This window comes from Urocitellus parryii, chromosome 6 (assembly GCF_045843805.1).
Source record: "Urocitellus parryii isolate mUroPar1 chromosome 6, mUroPar1.hap1, whole genome shotgun sequence".
In the NCBI taxonomy this organism is placed as follows: domain Eukaryota; kingdom Metazoa; phylum Chordata; class Mammalia; order Rodentia; family Sciuridae; genus Urocitellus; species Urocitellus parryii.
In genome coordinates this window covers 35,764,075-35,791,799 of record NC_135536.1, presented here as the reverse complement: position 1 = coordinate 35,791,799, position 27,725 = coordinate 35,764,075, and the positions used below count along the sequence as shown (strand labels likewise).

Here is a 27,725-nt window from a genome sequence, read left to right as displayed (position 1 = left end):
AAGTGGCCTCTACACAGAGGGAAGGCACTGGCTGTCCTGCAGCCCTCCCAACCCCCTACCCCCTGCAGCAATCAGTATGTTTATTAGCAGGAAGGACGGCTCTGGGTCTCAGTGTGGCTCACTTCACCTTCTTCCCCCATGTTACATGAGGAGGTGGACTGGAGACTGGGTTTAGGGTGGGTCATGTGGAGAAGCTGAAGTGGATCAGTGAAGTGACATTGGGCCCTGGACCTTAGTGTGGTCACATGTGGCTGGAGCTCAGACTCCCCAGAGCCTGTGTGCTTCCCAGAGTAACTTCTCCAGGCTTTGTTGGGTGGATGAATGCCTGGCTGGGGCTGTCCTGGCCCTTGGCCACCACTCAGGTTTTTAAATTTTTTTATTTTTTAATGTGTCTTGTCAAGTTACTCTTGGCACCCAGTAAAACTGTGAAACAGTGGTTTACCTGGCCACCTCCTCTCTGAATCCCCACTTTCTCCTATACTCCCCAACCCTCAAATTCTGCTTCCTACCCAGTGCCTAATGGTGCTAATAATTCATTTGTTTATTTGGTGGCATCTGCTGTGTGCCAGGCACAGTGCTAACCACTGGGGACACACCATTACCAAGGCACTCTTCCTACCACAAGGGGAGGATGGGCTGGACATAAGCTTTGTAAGTCTGCTGGAATTCTTTGCTAAGATGTTACTTAATCTTAATAAGGTGATATTAGGGTTTTACATGTGACCTGGAGGAGTTCAAGTTTATGGGAGACACTCACAAAAGTCCTTTAAGACTCGGGTGGCTGCCTGTCTAATGGTAGGTAATAGCAGGGGGGCCGCTCTGTGGGAATTTAAGACTCTGGATGCTCCTGAAGCACGACCTTATTTAACCTGCATTTTTCCTGACTGGACTTTGACTCCAGTTGCTCTAAGAGGGCAGATCTCTGAGGGAAGTTGCAGACAACACTCCATAGACTTAGGCCTGCATCATGAGGTCATTTGGGCCCATTTATCTGCCTCCAATGCTGACCTTTGGGGTAGTAGGGCATCTTTCCAGAGAAATCCATTCTGTAGCTGGCCCTGATAACATGTTCCTTGCTGAGTTGTCAGCCTTGTTTCCATGAGGTTGGGTTCAAGCTGGTCAGTCTGCAGCTGTAGCCCAAGGCCCTGGCTCATAGGGCCTGGGGCTTTGACCATGCCTCCAGTTTTCCTCAGCTGCCTTTTCCCTTCAGGCTAAACAATGCCCACTTATTACATTTGGGCCCTCCATACTGAGGGACTCTGCAGTGGTTGTACTAGGCCCAGAGCTGACCCTTCTGGTGGGTACAGGAACCCTTATTGTGGGCCTCTCCACAGGCCACTTCAATGCTCCTAGATATCCCAGGTGGTGCCTGTAGCCTGACATGAGAACAGAGTGGTCAAAGGTGGATGGAGTTTCTGCCCATGCCCCAACACTTGCTGACCCTTTATCGATTGCTCCTCATCTACCTCTCTGACCTCAGCCCTTGCTGGCTTTAGGCTTAACAGCCTCAGATGTAAGGGCAGGTTCTTGCTGAGACCAAGGAACCCTGGATTTTAGATGGAAAATTTTCAGGCTTTGGAGTTCATCCTGCTTTCTAGATGGCCTGCTGGGAGCCTTTGCTGAATCACCTTGTGTTGGTCCTCGGGTTCTCCAGGGTTCCAGTGACTACTGGGCCCTGCCATTTGAGGGCAGTGAGCTGGCATGGCTCTATAGGCTCCCATAGGCCTTCTTTATAGCTTGCACCTTCTCCATGTTTCAAGGAGGCCTCTGTCTTTGGCCCCTCCACTCTCTGACAGGCTTCTAATCCCTACCCAGAGCTCTCAAATTCCCTTCAGCCACAGAGTAATGGGACCCAACTCTCAAGAGTGGACCTGCCTCCTCAACCACCACCTTTCTTTGTTGGGATCTTTTTTTTTTATGCAGAATAAAGTGAATTGCCACTTGGGAGGTGGGGAGGGAAGATGAACTAATTTGTCCTAAGTTTTTAAAGGTTGATAAAGGCTTGCTCTACTAACCCTCCCAGAGGCATTTTCATTTAATAAGGGGAAGAGAATGCTTTAATTAAAAGAAATTCCCAGTGGTAGAATCTCTGGCATTGTGTCAGACACTCCAGGAGACAGTTTTAAGGAAGGCTCAAGAAGCCTCCGAGTACCCTGCAGGTGGCAAATCCCTCATGGGAAAAGTAGTACCCATCCTCCCAAGTGTGAGAGTGACCTGCTATGATGACATTTCCTGAGTAAATCCCTTTAGTAATCTTTAAGGGATTCTATTTAGGCTGGAGATGAGACAGATTAGGAAGAACTGGGGATTCTGTTACTACCCTGAGTAGGGCTAACCAGGGATGCTGGTTCTTAGTTCTATAGGGGTTACAGAATCAGAAATGCATGGAGCTTCAGGTAACCTCTGGTCCTACCCGACATTTTATAGGGGATAACTCTGAAGCTCACAGAGGGGAGTTCATGCCCCAGGTCACCTCTTAAAGCTCCATTCCTATGAAAAGAAGCAGACCTGAACTGCAGCTGAATTTTCGGCTGGTGTGGACAGAGCTACCCAGGTGAATCATATAGCCATTTGAGGAAGGAACACCCTCCCACTCTGGGAATTAGTGAGCACTTCCCTTTGGTCTTGGTTGAGTAGCTGTTGGGTGGATGGCTGAGTGGTCTCTGAGGTATGTTCCCATCAGCATCCCCAACTCTGGGGAAAGGTTCTCTGGAGTAGTATGCTATGGGGCTCCAGGGAATCCTATTTCTTATCCTTGAGGTTGGAGCCTGAGACATCTGTTCTCCTTGGCCAAGTCCTTGGCTTGAGTAGGGAACTCATCTTCCCTTTCCTTATACTCATGTCCAGAAGGTTGAAACGGAAATTCCTGCTGGGGTCACAATTTCCTCCCAACCCAGTTCTAAGACTGGGCACCTCAGGGGCCGGGCATGGGCCTGGGATCTGAGCAGGGCAATGGTGAGTAGTCCCCAGCCATGAATTTGTGGGCAATAAACAGTTTCAATGATCTGAGAGAAAAGGAAAAAAAAAAAGTTCCTGGAGGGCAGGAAACAGTGGCATTTGGGGGACATTTGCTATGAGGTCCCTGTCTGTTGAATTTCAACTACCGGTCACTAACATTTATGTGTGTGGGCCTCCTGCTTTGCCCAGTGGTGTGGCAAGAAAACAGAAGTGCAGGGCCTAAGCTTGTAAGAGGGTTTTCTTGGCCCCCAGAACAGCTTGCTGAGTGGAATTTTTTAGAGGTTATTCTAAGGAGAAGTTGACTTAAGCAGCCTGTTGAGTTAGGCTTCCTGGATAGCATGGTAGACACATGCCTTGGTTTGTCTCTTAACAGCATACTGAAAATGATCCCAACCAAACCCAATCAAACAGGAGCACAGTCTCTGCTCTTCTAAATCATTTTTAATGAAGCCGTGAGTAGCAGAATAATACACAATGTGCCTCAGATACACAGCATAGCAGGACCTAGATAATGAGCTAATTTTCCCCACATCTTGAGAAAAAGAATAATAAAGTACTTCTTTATGAACAATGTTTAAAAAATATAAACTGGAGAACATTCTCCAGGAACTAAAGTCTAAGAAACCCCAGGGGGATCCATCAGAGGCAGTCTCTGGGGAGGGGGAGGGATTCTCCACAGCTAGGAGAGGCTGCAACAGCCCCTACTTTTGCTGTGAATGGTGACAAGCAGCAGTCTGGGAATGGAGGGGGTGGCAGCAGCGTTTGGCAGCTCTTTAGCAATCTTCATGACAAATTTGGGTAGATCCAGTTGGTGGCTTTGCCAGTGGGGGCCAAAGAGGCAATGGAGCAGCCTTCTTCTTGGAGGTGGGAGACTCCCTTTGCTTAAAGAAGAGAGAGGAGGGAAGAGGAGGAAGGATGAGGGAGCTCAGGTCCTTATAATCTTGCCGACCTGGAACGAGGAAGATCAGAAGTCAGGCTGGATGCTAAACAGTACTGTTAGGGATGTGATAGAGATGGTTCTGTGGGCTTCAATGATGGCTCATCACTGAAGCAGAGAGAACCATTTAAAGGAATTGGGGCTCCTTTAGTTACACAGTGAAAGAGGGACAACAGAAGGCATGTGGTATAAGCGAATTGGGGTCTGAGCCCCTCTATTCTTTCACTCATTAGCTGTGTGGGCCTTGATATTCCTTGGCCCTGGTTTTCTAGAATGGGGATATAACAACTGTTCTTCATGCCTCATAGGGAGACTGGCTCAACTGAGGAGGCCAAAATGAGTGTTTTGTCATAGGAATGTTTCAGGCCATTGTTTTTTAACAACAGGAATTTGTGACAGGAAGAAATGGAAGAGTGAGATGGTCCCAGTGTTAGAATTTAGAAGCATCTCCCTGCAGGGAGGTTTTCTCTCACAGTTGGAGACTCACCGGAGGCACCCCACCCCCACCCCCAGCTTGGAAGCCCCCTCACCTCAGTTGGACCACAGCCGTAGCGTCATGAGTACGTTAAAGCCAGCCACTTTCAGGAGGAGGATGCGGAGCCCCATCACTGACAGGTTTTGAAAGTTTAGGTTTATATCTGTAAAACAGAGAGACCACAGCCGTTATAGGCACACGCACCAGAGGTCTGCGCAGCTCCTTAGGACACCAACGGCTTTTCCCAAAGCGGGTGGGACAGGTGGGGGGTGAGTTTCAGCTCCTGGATCCACCTCATTTTTTGAGCTCCTTGTGTAAATATATTTATATACTGTGTAAATATATTTGTGCATTCCTCCAGGTTTAAAACAAAACAAAAACACCTACTGGGGTTGCTCCTTGTTTTCTTTCTGAGCCCTTGTGGGGATGGGGATGGGGATGGGGATGGGGTAAGAATAGGTGCTCAGAACTTATCACTATAATCCCTTGGGTCCCTGTCCTTTAGTGAGACAAGTGGTTGAACCACAGGAGGGATGATTGAGGAGGGCAGGGGGTGAGGATTGGTGGGGGTCCTTGAGAGACAGGACTCCTGCCCACAAACCATGTAAGTTCTGCTGGTTTTGGAGAGGAAATGTCCCTAGGATGACCTGATTGATTCAGGGATATCCCTAAGGGAGTCAGAAAGTTCACAGCTGAATACCCAGCAGCTCTCTTTGGTTCTCCTGATGGGAGCTGTTGAAAGCAATACAGAGGCCTAGGCTGAGTAAAACTGGAGACTCATCCTCAAAGTACTTGGAATGGAAAAGAAAATTCGACATTTTGAGGTGGACTTAAGACCGACCCCAGGCAGCTCCAGGCAGGTCATAGCTGCTATTCTGCTCCTCACGACTTCATTCCCAGATCTATTCCCCCTGCCCCTACCCTATCTAGTCAAGAGTTATTGTGGGTTTGTTGCCTCCCCAGTGCTGTGACAAGCGGGATAGACCTTTCTCTTACCTGTTTCAAAGCTTTCCTCTACCAACTTCGCATCACAGGGAATCTCTAAAAGGAGAAACAAGAGTTTTTCTTAGAGTCCAGAGCATGCTGACTCTCCCATCCCAAACCTCCTGGTTGCTGGGCTGGTGAGTATCTATAGCCTTTCCATGCTTTCTTAGGGAGAGATCTGGAAGGAACTTATTGCACAGGGGCACCTCCCCAGCAGGAGGCCTGAGGACCAAACACCCTGGCTTCTGGGCACCATTGCACTGATTCAGCAAACACCTGCTGTGCAAAGTGCAGGTTGTATGACATGGGCCACAGGGAGACCTTAAGATAGAGCCTGCCCTTGGTCAGGCTGCAGTGTGGAGTCTAACCAGGGAAGTGAGACCAAAACAATGATAAGAACAATAGGGCGATAGATACTTAAATGTGTTCCAAAAAGTTTTGATCCTTGTATTCCAACTTTGTTTCTTTGTTTTCTCTCTCACTGACTTAGTTGCTCATCTTTGAATCCAGCCACCTTCCTAAATGCCCTATTTTCTTTCTCATCTCTAAGTAGTTTCATCCTTGAAACCCAAGTGCTACCACCCTGCCCAGGCCTCCGTCATCTCTCTCTGCTGCTATTGCTTCCTTTCTTCCACTCTGGACCAGTCTCCACACACCAATCAGACTGACCTTCTAAAAAAAGTATTTTAGGGGTCACCCCTCCCTCCCACCCCCCAGTCACAACCAATTAATAGCTTCCCAATAAGTAAAATAGTTATCTATCTTCTCATGGTCTTGAAGCTCTGTTTTCTGGTCCATGCTTACATTTTCTAACTCATTTTCTGCTGCTTTTCCCAGCTGTCAGCATGGTACTGTCTCAGGCCTCCATGGGGTTCTCTCTCTGGCATGGCATGTGGGTACCTTGTTATTCTTTAACCCAGCTCAGTAGCATTTTTTTCAGAACCCTTTACCCTAAGGTGACTCTTTCTCTAAGTCTAAGTTAAAGTACACATTACAATCTGAAATTATACAGATTTCCCTCTGCTGAGGGATGGTCTTCCCTAATTGGGATGGAGCTTCCTCAGGGCAGACCCTTCACTGATGCATGGTCCTGTGCCTAAGCAAAGGCTGGGAGGCCAGACCTCACAGAGCAGGTGAGACCTAGGCTGCGTCACCACCCTCTACACCTGCTCTCTCATCTTCTTTTTGCCCTTAATTGCCCTTTTCTTTAAATGGGCTTCAGGATGAGGCTGACTGCTCCTTAGTAAAAAGAAAATGGGAGATTTTCTGACAATTGATGAAGCCGAGAGCACCAATCAGAGTAGCTTTCATCTATCATTAACCTAAGCTTTGGGTAGAACCATGCTTCTCTGGAAGCAAGGAGATGAAGTGTGTAAGGGCAAGGGGGAGGTTACTCACCTGAGCTGGGGAAGGAGAAGTTCTGGGTGAAGGCACTCTTACAAGTGAAGTCAGTTTTGTTGCTCCAGGCCAAGGCGCCGTTGCTCTTGGAATCCATGGACTTCATGTCCAGCACAGTGTTTCCGGAGACAAACATTTCAGAATTATTAGTATATTGTGATGACTCGTTGATGTTAGAATCAAAATCGGTGAATAGGCAGACAGTGTTTCCGGATTTAGAGTTTCTCAGCTGGTACACAGTCGGGTCAGGGTCCTTGATGGCTGTGGGCCAAGAGGACTGGGATTAGAAGATGCTTTTGCTTTCTTTGCTCCAACCTATACCAGAGCCCAGATGCAGGTGATAAACAAGAACGAGGCTCTCTGGGGCTGGGTAGTCTCATTCTCAGGCTTTTTTTTGGGGAGAAACCAGCTGCTTGAGATGGACTGGGACTTTGGGGACAAACACAAACTATGAATCTTGGGCAGTTGGTCAGGATTTCAGTGAATCCCTGGCCAGGCCCTTTCTGATATTCTAGGAAACAAAAATGAAATTGCTCATTCTTCTACTGAATAGGAACTTCTTCAAAATCTCAGTAAGCCTAGTCAACAACATTGTTCTGGCAGGACAAAAGCTAGTACAGGAAAAAAAAAATGCCCAGAAAAGCAAACCATGGCTCTTGGAACCTAAGGTGTTTTCCCCCACTTAGGTTGGGCATTGGCAGGAAATGGAGACTTAGGATATGTTGGCATTAAACTGGAAAATCTATCACACCACCAGGAGATTTCTCTCTCATTGATAAAGCTATGGACTCCACACTAGGACACCTACATTCAAGCCCTGGCTCTCCTATTTATTAGATAACTAGATATAAGGTCCTAAGGACTCACACCAGCTTTTTCAGGAGGACTTTGTGTTTTTAGTAAGACTCTCATTGTTTATTCTTTCCAACCTCTGCCTTTAGAAGAGGAAGCAGAGGTTTGCCAGGAGGATTAACATGTTGGGGCCACCCAGAATGTTTCCAGCAGGGCTGGGATTAGAATTTCCTGCCTGTGTGGTTCTAGGATCCCACAGCTCCTCCCTATTCACATAAGGTTTCTCAGACTCCTGCTGCACCCTGCTTGCTGAGCCAGCCTTGGTGGCCTAGGTGATGCAGATATTCTGCTGGATCCCAAACCAGAGAAATCAGTGCTTGGCATAACCCTGGGGTGTTGAGTCAAGGAGAGCAGCCTGCTGAGCGGGGCCACCCCTGGAGCAGCAGAGCAGGGGTGGGCTCTGTGGTCAGGCGTCTGAAGCTTTGTTTGTCCCTTTTTGAAACAAAAAAGGTTGTACTAGAGGTACTGATATATATATATATATATATATATATATATATATATATATATATATTTTTTTTTTTTTTTTTAGCTCCCTTTTACTTTCATCTCCAGGTACCTCTAGTGCAACCTTACTTTTTTTTTTTTTTCCTGAAAATAAGAAATGGCCACTTTTAACTTGGAGGTCATTAGGGGTCACCTGCCAGAGCCCTGTGGGGAGGGACATCCTATTCCACCCCAGCATGAGAAACACATTCTACCACTGACAATGTCAGAAGGTAGCCTCAGCAAGACAATCAATTTTTCAATGTGGAAGTTCAGCTATTCTAGATCCTAACCTGTCATCATAATTCAAAACTAACTGCAGAAGCACATGTCTGAATGCTCTAGTGCTTTAGATCCCTGGGGGGCAGAGCAGTGATTGAAAGCTCCCTTACCACTAAATCTGTGCTCTGCAGTTAGGCACTAGGCACCAAGAAATGAAAGTTAGTGACACTGATCTGTGTCTCATTGAAGCTTTGTAGGGTGTCAGGAAACAGCGTGGGCAGACTTCTGAGGAATAATGGAAACACTGGGCCTTTGCCAAACTGCCCCCAGGAGGCAGGTGCTTCCTTACAGAAAGTCCTCAGGTTTCTCTTTCCAGAGCCCACAGAGGAAGGAGAGGGAAGGTCCCTAGGCCATGAACCATCCGTGGAAAGAGCTGATCCTTCTCACCTCCTATCTGGTCTGCATTTCTAAACTGAATTCTCAGATTACTGGTATCTGGTTTTGGCCCTAATTTCTGTATTCTATTGCAGGCTCTAGTATTCCTTATCTCCGTGGTCTAAGAAAATACAGTCTTTGCCTTGTCTCTCAATCCAACTTGACCATCAGATGTGTTCACTTAGACCAAAAGTCATGTGCTTTGTTCATTCCCAAGGTCATATCTTTTTTCTTGTTGTTCCTTGTTCCTAGAATCCCACGTCTCTCCTCTTTCTGCCCATACAAATGTTAACTTATCCTCAGGGCTCAACAAATCTTTTTTTTACCACATAAAACATCCACTATCTTGGACTTTTCTTCCAGGATCCTAACTCATCTGGATCTCTTATGCCCATTGACATCATTAATTGTTAATAATAAAACAGTTTTTAAGAGGGTAAACATACAACAGTTCTGTACTTTTGGCTAGCCTTTAAAAAAAATTTTGTAGTTGTTGATGGACATCATGCCTTTATTTTATTTGCTTGTTTGTTTTTATGTAGTGCTTAAGCTCAAACCCAGTGCCTCACACACGCTAGGCAAGCACTCTTCCACCGAGCTATAGCCCCAGCCCCTTTGGCTAATCTTTATATTATTTGAGGACAGGTCAGATATCTATCTTATGCTGCTTCATATGCACTGTAACATTTTATAGAGTGATAGCTACTTAGAAGGCATTTAAAAATATCCTGAATGATTAAAGTCAAATTTTAATGTGTTTGACCTAGAGAAACATAGATATTCAAAATTGATAGTGATGCCTTTCCCCTTCCCAGACCTCTGTAAGACAATTAGTTACAATATCCACAGTTAGCCTCACCAGGGTAATAATGGATATCCCTGGGGAACGAATTAATGACACTAGTGCATGGGGTTGCAAATAGCATAACCTAAGATGACTCACCAGATAGTATGGACACTTGGGTCCCTTTCCCAAATATGAGTTTACCAGTCATTCCTCCAGTATTCACACTGCAGGCAATGCCATTACAGAAACTCATTGGAGAAGCACTGATGTCCCCGAGGACAGGAGGATCACACTCCTAAGAGTGAGGCCTTCTGCTATTTTGTCTTGAGATTTTTGTCTCTGGTATGTAAAGTTCTTTTTTCTTGCCCAATTCTGCAATGGTACCCTGAGCTGAGTTTGTGAGTTCATGTGATTTCCACAAATTCAGTAGATTTCAATGGAGCAAAATCCCCTATTCAGGGCAGCAATATCTTAGATCCTCTAGTGGAAGGTTCAGAAACAGAACTTATCATCTGCCATGTAATTCTTAAGGTCCCAGTCTAAGGATAATGTCTCCAAAGCACTTAGGGCTGCTAGTGGGAGGATTTCCTGGAGGTGGGTAGAAAGAACCATTTGGAATCCTATAGACGAGAATACCTGGACTCAAGTCAGTGTCTTGGACAAAGAAGAAATAATTGTCTATTCAACCCTTGCCTACTCTACTTACTTGGCTGGGTACTCAGTCTGGTCCCTGCTCCAAAGATTAGATTGACTGCCATTGCTGTGTTCCCACTGTGGGTAACATCTTTGGAATAACTCTCCTGATGTGAATCTGCTGGAACCCCCACCCCTCACCCTCGTCCATCCTCCCTGGGTGGTCAGAGAACTATCCTACAAGGCTTGACCCATCTTAATTTCTTACTTTCCTGTTTCCCAAGGGAGCTGGTCCTTTACAATAATCTTAGTATAGCAAAGTATAGCTTAGTATTATAATAACAATAATATATCAGAAAAGTTATAATAACAATAATATATCAGAAAAGCTACTACTTTTTGTTATCTGTGGGGTATTATTTCATATTGTGATGTGGCTATTGTCATTTTGCTGTTGGGAGTAGAGGCTGCATTAAATACAGCTGGTGAGGATAGAGCTAGAATTCCCCTGTCTGTCATCCTTTCTATGCTTGTTACTCATGTGGAACCTGCCATCTAGATAGGGGCCTGGACCACTTTTACCCCTGGGTGAGGATTCACGACTCTACTGTCCTCCAGAGAGGAAGATTCTCTGAGCAGATATCTCTGACCATACTCATTAGCCAACCCAGGGAGTTTAGCCACCTGCTGCAATAAAAGAGAATTTGTGTTTGCCATTAACTCATCTCTTTCCCCCAAGGGCACTAAGCTAATTTCCTGAATGTTCAGATTATCTGGTGCTGATATTATCAGCTTCGCTTCAAAGCACCGAGTATCTGGAAATCTTTTTATATTTCCGTAAATTATTCTGTTCCGATTTTCATTTACTCAATTGGCTCTTGGCACTTCTGACTTTAATATGAGAAATGGGAACATTTCAAGTCACCAAGAGAGCTTGTAGAAATGGAAAATGAAGGCTTCATATATCCTCAGGTTTGCTATAAATCATTTGCCTGTTTTCTCTTGGACAAGTCAGCGGTTCTTTTTGCCCTGGTCATTGGCACTGTCATACTCACATGGGTGCACAGCCAGCCTGGTCCCTGCTCCAAAGATCAGCTTACTGTAGCTGCCTGACAATGCACAGTAGGAGGGTGCTTTACAGGAACTCTCTCACTTAGGCAGGACTGACCTGGCTGGGACACTTGCTTCCTGTCCCTGTGACCCAGTCTCTTTCAAGTCAACCCTTCTCTGACCAGATGGAAAACTCATGCCCATTGGGTTGAATTCCTCACTTTTCAGCGTAATGGCTCCACAGCCCTTTCCTTGGCCAGTCTGGAACTGGCCAGGCCTTCCTGGAAGAGGAGCCCCATTTTGGGTTCCGCAAGTGAAGGTGAGGGAGGAAACTTGGGAGAGTGTGGAGAAGAGCCAGAGATTAATTGGGAAATGGATCATGAGGGAAAAAATGCATAGCATCAGCAACAGATGGAAAACCTTGGGCAAGGCTTAATGATGGAACCCAGGCCTAGGAAGGGCTCTTCTTTCAGAAAGTGGCTTCTATTATTCCTTGAGGGCACAGAGACTAAAACTGCCACAGGAATATTCACATAAAATGCACAATGTGGACTGTTTTCCTAGGAAGGTTGTGGGAGAAGTTACTTATGGGACCTGAGAATCTCTTTCTCTGGAGATCTGTAAATTAGAATTGACATTCATATGGAGGAAAACCCCCAAAGTTTGAGAATGGCTCAGACAAATACTTATCAAAATTTCACAGAACCTATTCCTTGTAAATTTCTCTGGAAAAAGTGATTCTAAGCTTGAATAAGTTTAGAATATGCTTTATGTTCCTATTTTGGTCTTGAAGATTGACAATGCATATTAGCGTTCTAAAGTCTCTGAAAAGTCTTCCAATAAGTAAATCCAGAGCTCTTCTAACTTATTTGACCCAAGAACACTTTTTTTTTCTTTTATTGTTAAAGCACTCATTAGCATCCATGGGACTATGCAAGTTTATACACATATATTCCTTAGAAGTGCTTTCTCTAGCTCCACGAAATTAAAATTCTTTCTAAATGTTAGTCTAATTTTATCCATTAGGTTTTCTGTGCTCAGAATCTGTTTGTTCTCCTACCCACTCCTGAGGCCACAATTAGAGGCCTCATTGATGCTGATTATTTCTTTCTAATCATCATGAAGCAGCTTCATTTTATTTAGGCAGCTGTGGAACACCTAGGCAGCTGGGCAGCAAATGTTCTCGCCCTGTCAGCAGGAGATCAGAGGCAGAGCTGCTTCTGACTGACACACCAACTCTGCACTGCCTGACAAGAACAGGGGCAACTTGAAAGCCTTTCCCAAATGTGAACTTTTGGTCTTTCTTCCATTCACCTTCCTACGTACCTCGGAGCTGTGTATTTCAAAGAATTCTTGTCCTGATGGAGTAAAGTTTCCTTAGAACACCTACTTCCTGGGTGGTCTCTCAAGTGGAGACAGATTTCATGCATCTGTCATCATCTATACCTCCTTCTTTTTTGCTGCTTCCCAACCACCACAGATCTTATAATCTGTATGCCTCTGGTTCCTGAGGAATAGGATGGGACTTTCTAAACCTATCCTGAACCAACCCATTGCAGGGAAGAAGTTTTGACAAAGCACACAAATGAACAGATAAAATACAGTGGAGGCTTTCCCTGGAGAAGTGGGCTTCCTCCCACCAGGTCCTGTATTAACCTATTTCTTTCTCTCTTTGCTATATCAGCATTTGGGTGATCTCCCTGTTTGGAGGTCTAATGACTCTCTCTGTCAGAAAAATATTTGCTAATGTCAAAGTCATTATATTTTAAGCAGTAATTGCTCTTCCACCTGAGCATTTCCAGATTCTCCTAACCAGAAGGCATTAAAAAGAAAAAAAAAAGTTAGCAACACCTAAAACTTTCAAACCTCATAAAGAAAAACGAAAAATGAGTTCAGGAGGTACTGCTTCAGCACCTGAGAGAGCAGAGGAGGCACTTTTGGAGTCTTTGGCCAGGGCCTAAGGTCACGCACTTACTTGGATGCACCTGGAGTCTTGTTCCACTCCCAAAAGTGAGTTTCCGACCACTTGAGTCTACACTACGGTACAACGCAGTACAAATACATGCCCTCAGCCACCTGGGCAGCTGCCCATGACCCCTGTCACATTTCACATTTATAACCTTCCCTCTTAGGGAACAGAGGTTTTAAACAGCCCTTTCCATGATTTTGACGATAAATTTCTTCTCCTGTGCGTCGATACCTAATAAACAGTCTCCTAAGTCTCTACTTCCCTTTCCTCCATACCTGCATCTTGCCAATCCAACGCATGACTTTTCTGATGTCTTACGAAATGTTGAGTCACTGTGCCATCCATGGTCACTATGACCAGAAGGTTCACATTGGGCAAACTGTGGACTAAGCCCCTGCACTCTCTGAAGGAAGACCACTATGCCTTCAAGATGTGGGGTCTTCCTTCAGAGCTTGTAAGAGGGACTGTGAAGGCCTAGAGTCCAAGAGGTGAGAGCCAAACTCTGGCTCTGTCATTCCTAGCTGTGTGACCTTGGGCAAGTTACTTGTCCTAAGCATGCTTCCTTATCTGGAAAGTGGGCATACCAACAAATGACCTATCATTCAGATGGATGTCAGCACGGGATGAGAACTCAGAAGGAGAGAGTGTATCAATGGCACCTCAGCTGTAGATCATCACAAGATGATGGTTCCCAGCAGAGCTTCGTACAGAGGAGACCCATTCCTGCTCCTACCCACTCCAGCACCCCTGAGTTCCTAGCATCCAGGCTGGGATGCTCTAATCTAGGGGAGACATCTCATGGAGCTGAGGGGAGGTGGCAGCAGGGAAGAGGGACAGGACAGACCCCTTGGCTGCCAAGAAGAAAAATCCTATTTCAGAAACCTAGCAAGAGTGAGTTCTCGGGCTGGGAATGTGGCTCAGGCGGTAGCGCGCTAGTCTAGCATGCGTTCGGCCCGGGTTCGATCCTCAGCACCACATACCAACAAAGATGTGTCCGCCGAGAACTAAAAAATAAATATTAAAAATTCTCTCTCTCTCTCCTCTCTCACTCTCTCTTTAAAAAAAAAAAAAGAGTGAGTTCTCTTTTCTCAGAATTTGAGTACTTATCCTCTGAAAGTGAGACCCTCAGTCCAGCCCTCATTAGACCCTACTCACTGACGGTCACTCCTCTTCAACAAAGAACTCCTTTAATGAGGAAGCAGTCCACACCACTCCCTCACTACCACCATTGCCTTCCATGATATGTCTGAATTCAAAGTTTCCCCCAGCATTTCTAGAACACTCACAGGGATGCACAATGAGGCTGGTCCCTCTTCCAAAGGTCAGTTTGTAGTTTCCTCCTGATGCACACAGTGAGGAAAGCCTTTGATAAAACCTGTCTCCTGTGGCCTCCCTTTACCACTGACCCAGTGGTGTTGGGACAGCCATCTTGGGAAGCACTAGCCACACTCCCACTGATGTTGGAAACCCTCCCCTGCTGAACTTGGAGCCCTGAGTCCTGTGCCTCCCGGGCAGGGATGGGAGCCAAGAGGAGGGGACTGGAGAAGACCTCAGCCTCAGTTACCCTGAGAAAACACTTTCCCACCAGCAGAGAAGCCCATATCTTCATCCAACACTCCAGTACCAACCCTACCACCCTGTCTGTTGGGATGGACACCCTGAGGGGCTGACTCTATTTATCTGTTGTTGAATAGATTCAGTGGCCCTCTAAAGGTACTGGGAGAATGGGGGCCAGGGTTTCTTTTGATATTTTGCTGAGGCCATTCTGACTTCCTGACCTTAAGCTCTCCTCCTTGTTCTCATGTTTCCCTTTCCACAGCTCCTAATGTTTCCCATTTTAGCCCTCTTCCTCAGGGAGGTCCAGGGGTGTGAGTCCTGCATAACCCTGTCTGACACAAGACTCCAGGCAGGATTCAGATCCTTCTTGAGATTTATACTTTAATCCTTTCCTCTTTACCACCTGGAAATAGGCCAAGGCACCCCAAACCTTTCAATTCCTTTATTTCCAGTCAGACTGGACTTATTTTCTATGAAAACTGGGACTACAGAGAAGAAATTCACAACAATAAAACTTTTGAAAGATGAGCGGAAATAGAACTCATGATGCAAAAACTGAGGCTCACGGAAATCACAGCCTGGACCGCAGACCTGAGCTGAGAAGGAAACTCAGCCCTTAGTCCCCAGTCCTTGTGTGCTACCAGCTCTCAGGTTATTTCACACAGGGTTTGAGGATCACATTATTAGCAAAGAGCTGTGTGGTTCCCCTGCGCTTGGGGCAGAAGCGAGGGACTGGGGACCTAACACTGCTCTGCACAGCCCCTCGCTTGGCCTTGCACAGAGGTGTAAACCTAGACCTCAGGCTGCCCCTGCCATGTGAGCAAGAAGTCCCTCAAGTCCCTCCTAGCTCTCACTTTGTGGTTCACAGTTCAATTTGAAACCCAGCCTCTGGGAAGGGCAGGGGAAGCCTTATATAGAGAATGGGAGTGTGGTCAGCCGAGATGCCCAGGAGCAGGGGTCAGGGAGGAGAAGCCACAAGTAGGCAAAGATTTGGAACTATGTTTGGCTAAGAACTTGGGTGTGGCATTGATATATCCTTTTCCCCCTCCCATGGAAATATGATAAGAAATTGTCTAGCACCAGGGTAGGGCCAGGGAAGGGTGGAGTGGAGGGGCATTTGTATAGGAAGATCCCAGTTCACTTACTTATGACCACCACTTGGGTTCCCTTCCTGAAAATGAGTTGTTTCCAGATACACACCAAGTGCAAGCATTACAAAAGGTCCTGTTTTTGCCCACCTTGTAGTGGGGGACACACACCCTTTGCAGTAGCTCTAAAAGCCGAACCCAAGAATGGCGGATCCTGAAGTGTTCCCCCGTAATGGGTGGCGTAAGGACCCGAAGGAGCCTGCCTAGGTGAACACCACCAGCCCCCAGGGCTACCCATGGCCTTCATTTTCTGTATCACAGCCACCAACAAACATTGCCTCTGGCTATTCCTCTTCTGAGAAAAGCAGTCTTTACAAAACTTAGTGAAACACACTCCCTCCTACATGGTCCTGGTGGGTGTGAGTATTTCTAAAGATACTAGGGAGCAGGCGGGCATTTTCCCACTTCATCTGCCATGATTGAGAAGCAGGTCCCATTTTCTTGGGGACATATGCAAAAATGCATTTTTTCACTCTGTCAGGAAGAGTAGGAACAAGAGAACTGACAACCCACTGCACCGGGGCACATGCTAAAAACACGCCTGGGCCTGACTCAGTCACTGCGCCTTCTCTGGGGCTGAGCAAAAGTCCTGGGTGACTCACGCCTGACTCACTCTTCTTTCTGTCCTCATCTCACTCAAGGATGCTAACCGCCAGCAAGGCCTTTTGTCCTCAAGAAAGTCAGACATCTCAGTACAGAACAGATTCAAATCCTTTCCCAGAAACATGATGGGGGTGAGGCGGGCGGGAGGGGTGGAATCACGGGGTTCTCTGCCAAGGAATTTGGAGTGTCCTCTGCCACCCTGTCCTGTCTCTCTGCCCTTCCAACCCCATCTCAGCACAAGCACATATAAATTGTTATTAGACTTGTTATTACGAGTGTTTTGTTTTTCTGATAAGACTGGAAGTTCCTGAGATCCGAGGCCAGATCTTAGGCTTCTTTTTCTTCTTTGTTTCTTTCTTTTTAAACCAGCTATGTATGGTCTCTGGCTTGTTGATGATACTCAATAATTATTTACTGACTTGAACTAACTTTACTGTGCATAATTATTGAGACAAGGAGGCCAGTTTTGGGAGAGGTTAAAAGCTAAGTATATTCTGGGTAAATGTGAACTGCAAAATCCAACTGCTTAGGCAAGGAAAAACCAAGGAAGCATTTCTAAGAGAGATAATAAGGAGGCAGAATAAAAGCCAAAACATTGTGAGACTCATGTTGACCCTCAGCAGAGAGGTGGGAACCAAATGAACAAATTAGAAAACTCGACTGGAAACAAGCATTTTTCTCCCAGTATCTTGATAGCAATTCTCCCTAAAGGGTCAAAAGAATACTATAGCAGAAAATGTGCACCCCAAGTTAGTAGCATTGTTGTGATTAATAACAAAGTAATAATCATAATAATCTATCACAGACCAGAGTAGCAGCTATAAATAGAAAAATATAAAAGTAAACCTAATATTGGGGGCTACAAATTTCTGGAGTTCCAACTTACTTGGGCTGATCAAAAGTTGTGTGCCAGTTCCAAACTTGAGCAGAAAGCCTGTGTTCACACTCTGACATAACTCTATACAAAATGGCACCTGTAGCTGGGCCACGGCCTGGGAATCCTACGTTCACACTCAAGTTTGTTAATAAGTATGCTCCTGTGTCTGCGTGCATAAACAAAAGTAGTAGGAGACATACATTTTTACTATTTAGCTTCATTTCTAAGACCACTAGAAGATGACAAGAAATACATCAGAACCCAACAGGAGATTCTGCTTTGCATACAGTGAGTTATATAAAACACGTTATTAATATTCAGGTTGAAAAGTCATAATTACAGTTTCAGTTCTAGATGGGCCCAGAGAGTTTTGTCTATTCACACCTATTGTTTGTTACATGTTTCTTGCAGGAATGTTCATGGACATTGTATAATGTGACATTATTATTATTACCATCATTTCTTCTTACTTAAATAGCAAAGCCATGTCCCCCCAACCCACAAAAAAAAAAAAAAAAGAAAAAAGAAAATAAAAATGAATGTTCCTTAACTATAACATAAGTCAGGTTATTTTATAGGACTTACTTGCATCAACTAATAGTCTTGTTCCTGTCCCAAAGATAAATTTGTAGCCTCCAGTATTTCCCACAGTGATTTATCCTGTGTCAAAATGGGCCATTTCCTTCACCTTCTATTTGTATAACATGTCTGAGGAGCAGGTCCAGGAAGCCCATAGTAAGGTTCGAGTGATAAGAGCTAATAAGAACACATTTTTACACTCCTAGTGAAACCCATGAACAGGTCTTACACCTCCTTATTTACACCATCGAACAGTAGTTACAGAATATGGCCCCAGGACCAGACTTCCCAGGTTCTAGTCCCAGCCCTAGTTCTCCTTGACTTTATAATTTTGGGCAATTCAACCAACCCCTCTGGGTCTTAATTTCCATATTGGGAAAATAAAGAGTGCTGAATTTAGATGAATCTTAAGCTCTGCTCAGAGCTGAAGTTCTCTGATGCAGCAGTGTCCCAAGTGTCTCCACATTGTGTTTTTCTGTAACTCACGAGTGGGTCAGGTACTCGAAGTCTGTTACATTGATGGCTGGTCTGCCTGGGGAATGTACAAGGAACCTCAGGAGAAAGGGACAGTCAGGACATGGGAGTGACTGCCATCATTTCCTCTCCTCTCCCATCTGGGTAAATGCTCACAGCAGCTCTATCCTTCATTCGGAGGGAAGAGAATCCTTCAGACATTTGAAGCATCCACATAAAGATTTCCTGAAATTCCATCTTTACCTCATGGCACTATCTAAGAAAGGAAAAGATAAATTCTATGTCCTTATTGTGACTGGCCTCTCATTTCTTTTTTCTTTTTTTGATATTGGGGATTAAACCCAGGAGGGCTTATCCACTGAGCCACATCCCCAGCCATTTTTATTTTTTACTTTGAGACAGGGTCCCACTAAGTTGCTTATTAGGGCCTTGCTAAATTGCTGAGGCTGGTTTTGAATTTGCTATCCTCCTGCCTCAGCCTCCCAAGCTGCTGGGATTACAGGCATGTGCCATTGCACCTGGCTTGGCTCATCTCTCATTTCTAGATAAACCCTGGCAAAGAGCTTGTGTCATCCTATAATAGAAAACAAGGGGCTTTGAGATCATACAGATAGACCCAGGTTTGAATTTAGCCCTTTCTACCTGATAGCCATGGAATCTTGGACAATAATAACTTCTCTGAGCCACCTCAGTTTCTTCTGTAAAATAAGATATTGCTCCTTATCTTATAGAGTTGTTTGAAGAGAAATAATACTGTAGGTCATGCATCTAGCCTCATAGCCACATGCTATACACACAGTTTTGAGTGTTTCAACCTCTTCTACTGGAGTCTGAGGTGCATAGAGGGGAATGACTTGTTCAATATCACAAAGTCAGTTGGGGCCAAATGCCTGTGGTGAAGTCCTGAGGTTCTGTTTCTGCACTTCACTGTCTCTTCTTGGACAATGTTTAGTGAAGAGGATGCTTTGTCTCCTGAGTGAATATGGTCTGGCTTATTTAGGGCATGGATAAAAAGACTTAGAGTCTTCTCCCTGAGTGTTCCTTGGAATCAGTGGCAATGGAAGTAGAAAGGGTCTATTAGATGGTGGCCATGCAATTTTCTGCTCTCCTAGTTTCTTTCCTCTATCGGACTCCATGTAGCTCAATACTAGTGTTAAAAACTCTGATGTGAGACAGAGCTTCTGTCAGCCTCAATTCTCAAATGGTTGCTAAATTTTGCTAAATTCTACCCCAAAGGAAATATGCCCTACAGTCATCGAAGCCTTTCACTAATTTATCTTGGGGTCACCATTCTTAATGCTTCTGCACTAGATTACAGCTAATTAAAAATAAGACATAAGGACAAAGGTGACATATCCTGTTCTCCTGTTTACCATTAGTAGAACACATTTTGTAGTTATTTTGGAATCTCATACTTACATAGTTCCACTTTTAGTTGGGTGCCTGTCCCAAAGGTGAGTTTGTTTATTCCTCCCGTGAATCCCACAGTGTTGGATGCCTCACAATAAACTCCCTTCTGCCACCGCACCCCTTCTGCTTGTTTACCCTAACCAATTAGAAAATACTCAAGACTCAGTCAAAAAGAAAAGAAAAGAAAAGAAAATATTCAAGATTTAACATAGTTGAGTACGGTGGCATACACTTGTAATCCCAGTGACTTGGGAGGCTGAGGCAGGAGGATCGTAAGTTCAGACAGCCTCAGCAATCTAGTGAGGCCCTAAGCAACTTAGCAAGGCCCTGTCTCTAAAAATATAGAAAATAGGGATAGGGAAGTGGCTCAGTTGTTAAGCACCCCTGGGTTCAATCTCCAGTACCAAAATGAAATGAAATGAAATAAAATAAAATAAAAGATTTAGCATAGCTATTTGACTTATTCATATGAGAAAAAGCCCCTTTCTAGCACAAATGGGGATAAATTTATAACTGTTGGTGCTGTGGGGCCAGAGGTCATTCAAGCCCACTTCCCTTTTTATAGATGAGAAATATGAGACTCAGAGGCAAGAGATATGCTCTAAATGACATTGCTAGTTGGTAGCAAAGACTAAAATATAGAGCTATTTGATTCTCAATCTAGTGTTTTACTCTTTTCACCACAGGCTTGAATGTCCTGTGTCATTTACTTTATTCTCTTCTTCCCTTTGGTCTAGAAACTTGATTTCTTTGGCTGCTTTATTTGAATTAAACAAGCGTTTATCAAGCACCTTACTTTGTAAAAGGACCATATGAGATACTTCCTGGGACATAAAAGAGTTTTTGCTCTCAAAGATCTTTTGCTTTTAATAGCTGAATATCCTTAAGAAGTAAAAGATTTCTGGAGCTGTCTACATTGCCAATGGTCTAAGGTTGCACAGCTAAATTTGGGATACAGAGGGTAAGAGGAATGTGAAGGATGCCTGGCGGGGAAACCATAGACTGGGCTTTCCACAGGAAGTTGGGCTATTTCTGGAGAAACTATGTTTGTTATAATCATTTAGGATGTTAGACTGCCCTCCATTGCAACCCAGTGAATTAGTTCTATGGTGATTTTCAACTCTTCTGTTATTTTCCTGTTTAAATGGAGAGCCCATGGAAGCTCACCCTCAAGTTCATAGGTCTCAACTGACAAAACAAGGACACAATCCATGAGGATAACGCACAGGAAGTACATGGAGGAGCCTTCAACCAGACAAGGGGGAAATAAGCACGGAGCCAGGCCAGCGTTTACCTGGAAAGACTAGAAGCGCAGTCCCCTTTCCAAAAGTGAGTTTGTTGAATCCTGATGACACACTATAGCAAAACCCCACACAAAAACAGCCCACAGTGCCGGGGGTTTTCAACCTGTGAACTATTTATGGAAGGGGGAAGAAAATCCATCATTTAGGGAGAAACTATGATGTGCTAAGCAGGTTGATAATTTACACAGAAGACATTATCTCATTTGGGCCACAACTGGGCCATGAGCTTAGATCTTATTATTCTCATTTTATAAGTTAGGAACAGGTGTCCTGAGGCTAAGCAGGCTGGGCCAGCACCAAGAACAAAGCACGAATATCCATTATCCTCAAAACATTTTAGCAGAGGACACATAAGGAGCCACAAGAGACAGTCTTGCTCCTTGTTCCCTCTTCAGTGGGACTGCAGTTGTCTTAGGGTTGGTTCTTTTCTAGAACCAGACACCAGAACTGTAGTAACAGGGACCCAAGCACAACCGCTCATCCTTCATCACAGGACCAGTTCTTGAGGCCTGAGGACATTTTACCCTCAATCTTTCTGTTATTCCTCGGGTGCCCTACTCACCAGGCATGACCAGCAGTCTGGTCCCACTCCCGAAGGTCCATCTAGCACCTCCATCCTGCCCACAGTGTTTCTAACCCCGACAAAAACACTCACAAGCCCACATATCCTTCTCGTCTCCAGACCTGCAGATGTGGCCCTCTTACCTACAAAGGGGGCCGTGTCTTAACTTTCTTTTTACATTCCACAGAACACACGGACCATTTGACTCAAATTTGGGGCATTTATTGCTTAACACTTAAAATGAAGTCTCTGCCTACCCACACCTCATGGTCTATCACCATCACATTCATGATTTTCAACTCTATTTATCTAATGGATATATCTGGCCTTTTTTTTTTTTTCATTTCCATGACAGTTATCAATTTTTAGATTCTTGCTATACTGTCTCCCCTAATTTTACCTTCAATCAATCTGAAACTTGACGGACAAGTGTCCAGATCATTCTGAGAGGCAGCTTCCTGCTCCCTCAGTCAACTTGTTTGGTGAAACCAGCGACTCAATGGTAGCCTGATTACTTACTCAAGTTCTGTTCTGCCCTCAAAGCTGAATGACCCTCTGATTACATCACACTCATTCTGCTTCTAATTTAATGGAAAACACCACTTCTTTTCTCTTTAGTTCTTATGCTTCGTAAATATACTGTTTTCCATTGCAGGCAATGTCTTAGCTTTCTTTTCTATTAAAAAGAAACACAGCTTGGATGGAACAATACTACTAGAATGTAAAGGGATGAATGAGGGTTCTTTACACAGTCTCTTTATGTAAATATCCTGAAAAATGACCCAGGAAAGGAAAGGCCTCTTACATTCCATTATGCTCCAAATGTCATTATCTGAGTGAAGAAAACACAGGGCGGAAGAAATGCTTAGGAAATTAGACTCACTTGTGGTGACTTGGAGCTTGGTCCCAGTTCCAAAGGTGAGTTTCTGGTAACCAGAATTCACACTGTAATGCAGGCCTTTACAAAATGGCTTCCTTTCCCTGGCCATTTTCATTTGGGTGGCCTTCAAGTCACTTTCCATCCGTGGAAGACAGAGTGCTTCCTACCAATGCCCACAGCTGCAGATTTGCATGAAAACAGCCATTTTTACTAAGAACTCACACTGTCTCTTTATTTTAAAAGAATTTTACTATTCAACCCAGCATTTTTTGTTCTATAGACAAATAATATTTTACATATGTATGCCCCTTAAGAATTTTCAAATAATTTTCATATTAACCTATTTTACCTTAAAATGATTTATGAGGTATTATTAAATACTCTCCCTTTGCACATAAAGAAACTGTGGCCCCAGTTCACTGATCAAGCTAGGGTGAGCAGAACTGGAAGGGGTCAACCAAACTTTCTGCCTTTTTCTTTAGGATCAACTCTCTGGATTGTTTCAGTGTATTATTTTTGGTTCATCTACATGACTTTTTCTTTTTAGTTTTTCTCCAAATCTAGCTCTTTTTATCCTCTGCACCATTATTTAAATGTTTCTTTCTGCATAGATATGCACTTAAGTCTGCACAAACCATTAATTTTTTGACACTTGGGCCTTACAAATACTTTAGTAAGTTCAGTGGGCCTCAGTAGTCACATTAAGCCTCTTACTTTAGTGACATATTGCATACTTACTAGGTTTTACTGATAATCTTGTCCCACTCCCAACGATGAATGTGTTATAAATCATAGCCCTGCACTGCCTGACGAAAATGCCCGAGCTACCTTGATAATAGACTAATGTGATTAGCATGTATCTGTCCTCCCTCGTGGGAGCTCTGGCTGGGATTCCCCTTTTTGATTTCTGGAATAAAGGCTAAGCCATGGAATTAAGCCCATGAAAGCCTCTTTTCAGGGCACAAGAGCAGTGCTACAATAGATGTGGCAGAAAGCCTGAGAAGAGTCCAAGCGATATTCTCTAGACAACTCTGAAACTTATTCCTTTCAAAAAGATTTGCAAAATGTCACAAGTAATCTTGTTTCACTAGCCAAAGGATATCAGGTCTGATCCCCACTTTATTTTACCTAGGAATCCACACTGTACATAATCTCATTTTACTGGTGTTAAGCAAACTGCTCCTATCCCTTTAGGTAATCTTTCCTTATCACTTTATTTAAAACATTTTTGTGAGCATATAATGGGACATGAGAGATGGTTGGAGTATTAGGGATGGGAGATAGCACCCCTTTTAAAAATTCTGTTTTAATGGCTTTCCTTATTAAACCCCAATAGTCCTTGACTTAAAGGATAAGGAGACATTAAATCACCCATAAGATACAGGGTAAGTACAGGCATTATGATCAATAGTTACCAGTTACTTACTGGGACTCACTAATAAGGTGGTTCCCTTTCCAAAGGTCCATGTACTTCCTCCTTGATAGGCACAGTGAAATAAGGCCCTGCAAATACTTCACGTGCCTGCTCACTCAAACCCTCTTCGTATACAGCTCTAAACAATGGAAATTCATATTTCGCCCTTGCATTTTGGCCAGGATCTCAATGAGTTTTCAGCATTTGCACAAATGCTCTATAATTTCATTTCAATGGAGGGATGGTTGGTGCTTGGTCCTTTATTCACTTAGTAGCTATTTATTTACACTATAGGAGGCACTGAGGAGACAGTGAGGGCCACTCACTGTCCCTGTCCTCATGGCTCACAGTCTAGAAGGAGGAAAATAATAGACCAATACATAGCTAATAAGATGTCAAATAACAAAAGTGTGTGAATTTAAATTAAGCTGGATAACAGGATAGAGGGAAAACAGGCAGTGGCAGCTGTGTTTGATGGCTCATTGGATTGGCTGGGCAGGAGGTCCTCTCTAAGGAGGTGATGTCTGAAGTGAAGTCCAGACATGGAGGAGTTAGTCATCACCCTCATTTCCAGATAAGCAAATTGAGGTCTGAAAGATCAAAGCCTGGCTCCAAATCATACAGTGTCTCAACCACAGACACTTAGATCATGCCTCTCCTAGCTCAGAACTAGAGGTAAATATAACCATGTAAATTCTTCTTAGATAAGATAATGACAGGCAGATATTCTTCCAAAGTAATTTTGGGATGTTATCTGGGCAACTGGAAGATGTGGAGGGCACTGAGGTTGTAAGAAGAGGCCAAATAGAAGAGAAGGTTCTCTCTGATGGAGCTGGCCACTGAGCTAAGGAGGTATCTTCCACTCTGCTTCCCTTATTAAGCCTGAAGATAAGGCACACTTACCTGGCAGAATACACTCTTCTAATTAGGTTGGGGAGTCTCTGCTCCCCATAAAATCTGGACAAATGGAGGGCATTTGGCAATTCACTTAGATATATATATAAAAAAAAAGGTTGCTACTTGTCTCAATAACGAATTAAATTCAGAATTCATGGCAATACTCACTAAGATTCACCTTTAAGATGGTCCCCCTTCCAAAAACCAGTTTCTGGGTGCTCACAGATGCCACAGTGATTTATATCACCACACACACACACAAAAAAAAAAGCCAAAGGGTCCCTTATTTTCAAGTACAAGAATTCTCTTAAGGTTGTTTGGCTTGGTTGAGATTTAACCCAAAGCTAAGCATATACCGAGGAAAACTCAAGAAAAAAATTCACCTACTCTTTGCAAAGGTAGGAAACCTCAGGAAGGAATCATTTTCTACACTTTCCCAACTTCACATATTTCTCTCCTAAGTGATCTCGGGTTTCCAAAGATCTCCAGGGATTCTCTTGGTCACCAGTGCTCATGTTATTTTTTTTCTCATAACTAGAGAATCCATCTCATTTCTACATTGAACCCTTTCTCTGCCATAGCCTAAGTCCATTAAACTTGTTCAGTTTTAAGCTTATTCCCTAGTGGAATTTTTCTCAAAATCTAACTCTTAAAAATCATGAATCTCACTACCCACACCTGTCAAGGAGATTCCACATACTCTATCTCATGTGAGTCTCAGAATCTCTTTACGCAGGGCTGAAATCATAATCTCTGTGTTACAGACGAGGCTTGGAGAACTTGAGAGATCTTCTCATGGCAAACCAGTGAGGGACTGAGCTGGGTCTGCACTGTCTTTGGCTCCTGGTTGAATACCTTAATAATTCATTTTGTGTACATTCATGTACTGATCTCATCAGCTTGCCTTTCAAGAATCTCTCCTTTCTTCTTCCCTCCCCCAATAGAAGTGACATTCTAATAATAATAAAAAACTCTCTCTCCATCTCTAAACAACAACAACAACAACAACAACAACAACCATGACAACAAAACCCAAAACCCTCTAGCTCAATTTGTTTTCAGAGCAGTGTCTTTTTAGTCTTCACACATTTTCTGTGAGCCAGGAGATAAGGGTTACCAATATTTCAGTTACATTAATTGGGAAAAATGAGAGCAGGAGGAAATAAATCAGAATGATGGTTATAGAGGCTACAGCGTGGTACAGACAGCAATATATTGAACGTTAGAAAACGTGGGTCCTTTCTCTGCTATTGTGACCATGTTCAAATCACTTACATTCTTTGAAGAGGAAAAAATTATCCTTTTCTACCTTCCTTTGCCCCTTTGGACAATCAGATAAGTGATGTGAAGAAATAAGTCAAGTACCTTTATTTTTTTTTCCTTCTCTTTAGAAAATAGACCTTAGGAAACACCAAAATAGCAACATCCTTTATCCATATGGAATTCACAATGCAAGCATACATATATGGTTATGCAGAAGAGCAACACTAAACATTTAAGGTAAGTTTAAGATGGATTTGGGCAGACATACAGCACTCAACTTAAAATTGATGACAAGGTTTCTGTTTCAATGTTGAAAATAGAATTGGGGTTCAAGCCCCAGTACTTACTTGGCTTAACTAGCACCCTGGTTCCTCCTCCAAAAGTTAGCTTGTTTCCTGCAGTATTGGTTACACAGTGATCTGAGGCCCAGCAAAAACATAGTGACCAGGGGAACTAAAATCCTTGGTAGATACTTGACATTCTGTACAGCCTTGAAAAAGTGGAGGGGATACACTGCCCAGGGCAGGCCTGTTGCCCAGCACTGGATCTGATTTATAGAGGTGAAATACTTGCAAGTGGTCACATACTTGGTTCTAGCCCATTCATATATTTGTTTACCTCTCTGCTTTGGCCATTTGAACTTGGCTCTGTGAGTGAATAATAACTCTCAACCATAACCTAATATAAGGGCTCATTTGACTATTTTTAACCCCCCAATAATCTGAGAACAGGAAGCCCTAAAAACCCTGGAACCTTCAGGGCCAGGCTGTTCATATATCCAGAGTGGAAATGCTGAATGAACACGTTCATACACACACAGGCACTTGCTAACAGGGTCTCTCCATTCAATTTACCGCCCATGGAAGACCCCAAAGAGAGAAAGGATACTGCTGAAGTCCTGGGTCTGACCAGGTCCTTCCAGCTGCTGTGCCTACCTTGCACTGTGGACCAGCTTTACTTTCTTTGGTCAAAGTTTGAGACCCAGATTCTCTCTAGTGAGTCTAGAGTCCCTCCACTGGTGAGCCTGGTGCCAAGGAAGTGGATAGGCAGTCTTGGGAAAAATTTACAGAGAGCCATGGACAGATCATTCTCAATAAGAAAGATGTGCAGTGGCCGATGAAGCCTTATAAACTTGTTGAATTTGGCTTCCCATTCTGGGTTGATGTCCTTCCTCAAGTTGGGTTTGGAGCAGAGCAGCAAAAGGGATGCCTCAAGCTTTCCAGGGGGCCTGTCCTTCTCCTTTGCCTTTGGTGGGGACCACCACAGCCTCCTCCCTGATTCTTGGGTTCCTAAAAGGGTCTCTAGATACTCTTGGCATTCCCTCTGCTTCTCACCCCAGGCTACCTAGGGAGGGGGATCATCTGGGAGAGGCAACAAGCATATTCCCTTGTTTTTAAGACTGAAGAAATTCATTTATCTTCCTTTTCATTTTTTTTTCATAGTAATATTTGCCTGGAGGAGAAAAGAACCCACTCACCAGGCCTGACGGTCAGCTGAGTTCCTCTTCCAAAGTACTGCCTCCCCAGGACTGAGCCTCTATCGACACAGTGCCAGCCCTCTTTACATGAACC

At 44.1% G+C, this 27,725-nt stretch overlaps 1 gene segment (V, D, J or C); it reads right to left on the bottom strand.

Moving 5' to 3' along the window:
• Positions 1-3,392: 3,392 nt before the first annotated feature.
• Positions 3,393-27,725, bottom strand: part of LOC113194836 (T-cell receptor alpha chain constant-like) — a 387,938-nt gene continuing 363,605 nt past the window's right edge. The window contains 4 exon segments of the C gene segment in view: positions 3,393-3,907; positions 4,426-4,533; positions 5,367-5,411; positions 6,753-7,013. Of these exon segments, the coding sequence occupies positions 4,427-4,533; positions 5,367-5,411; positions 6,753-7,013 (413 nt within the window).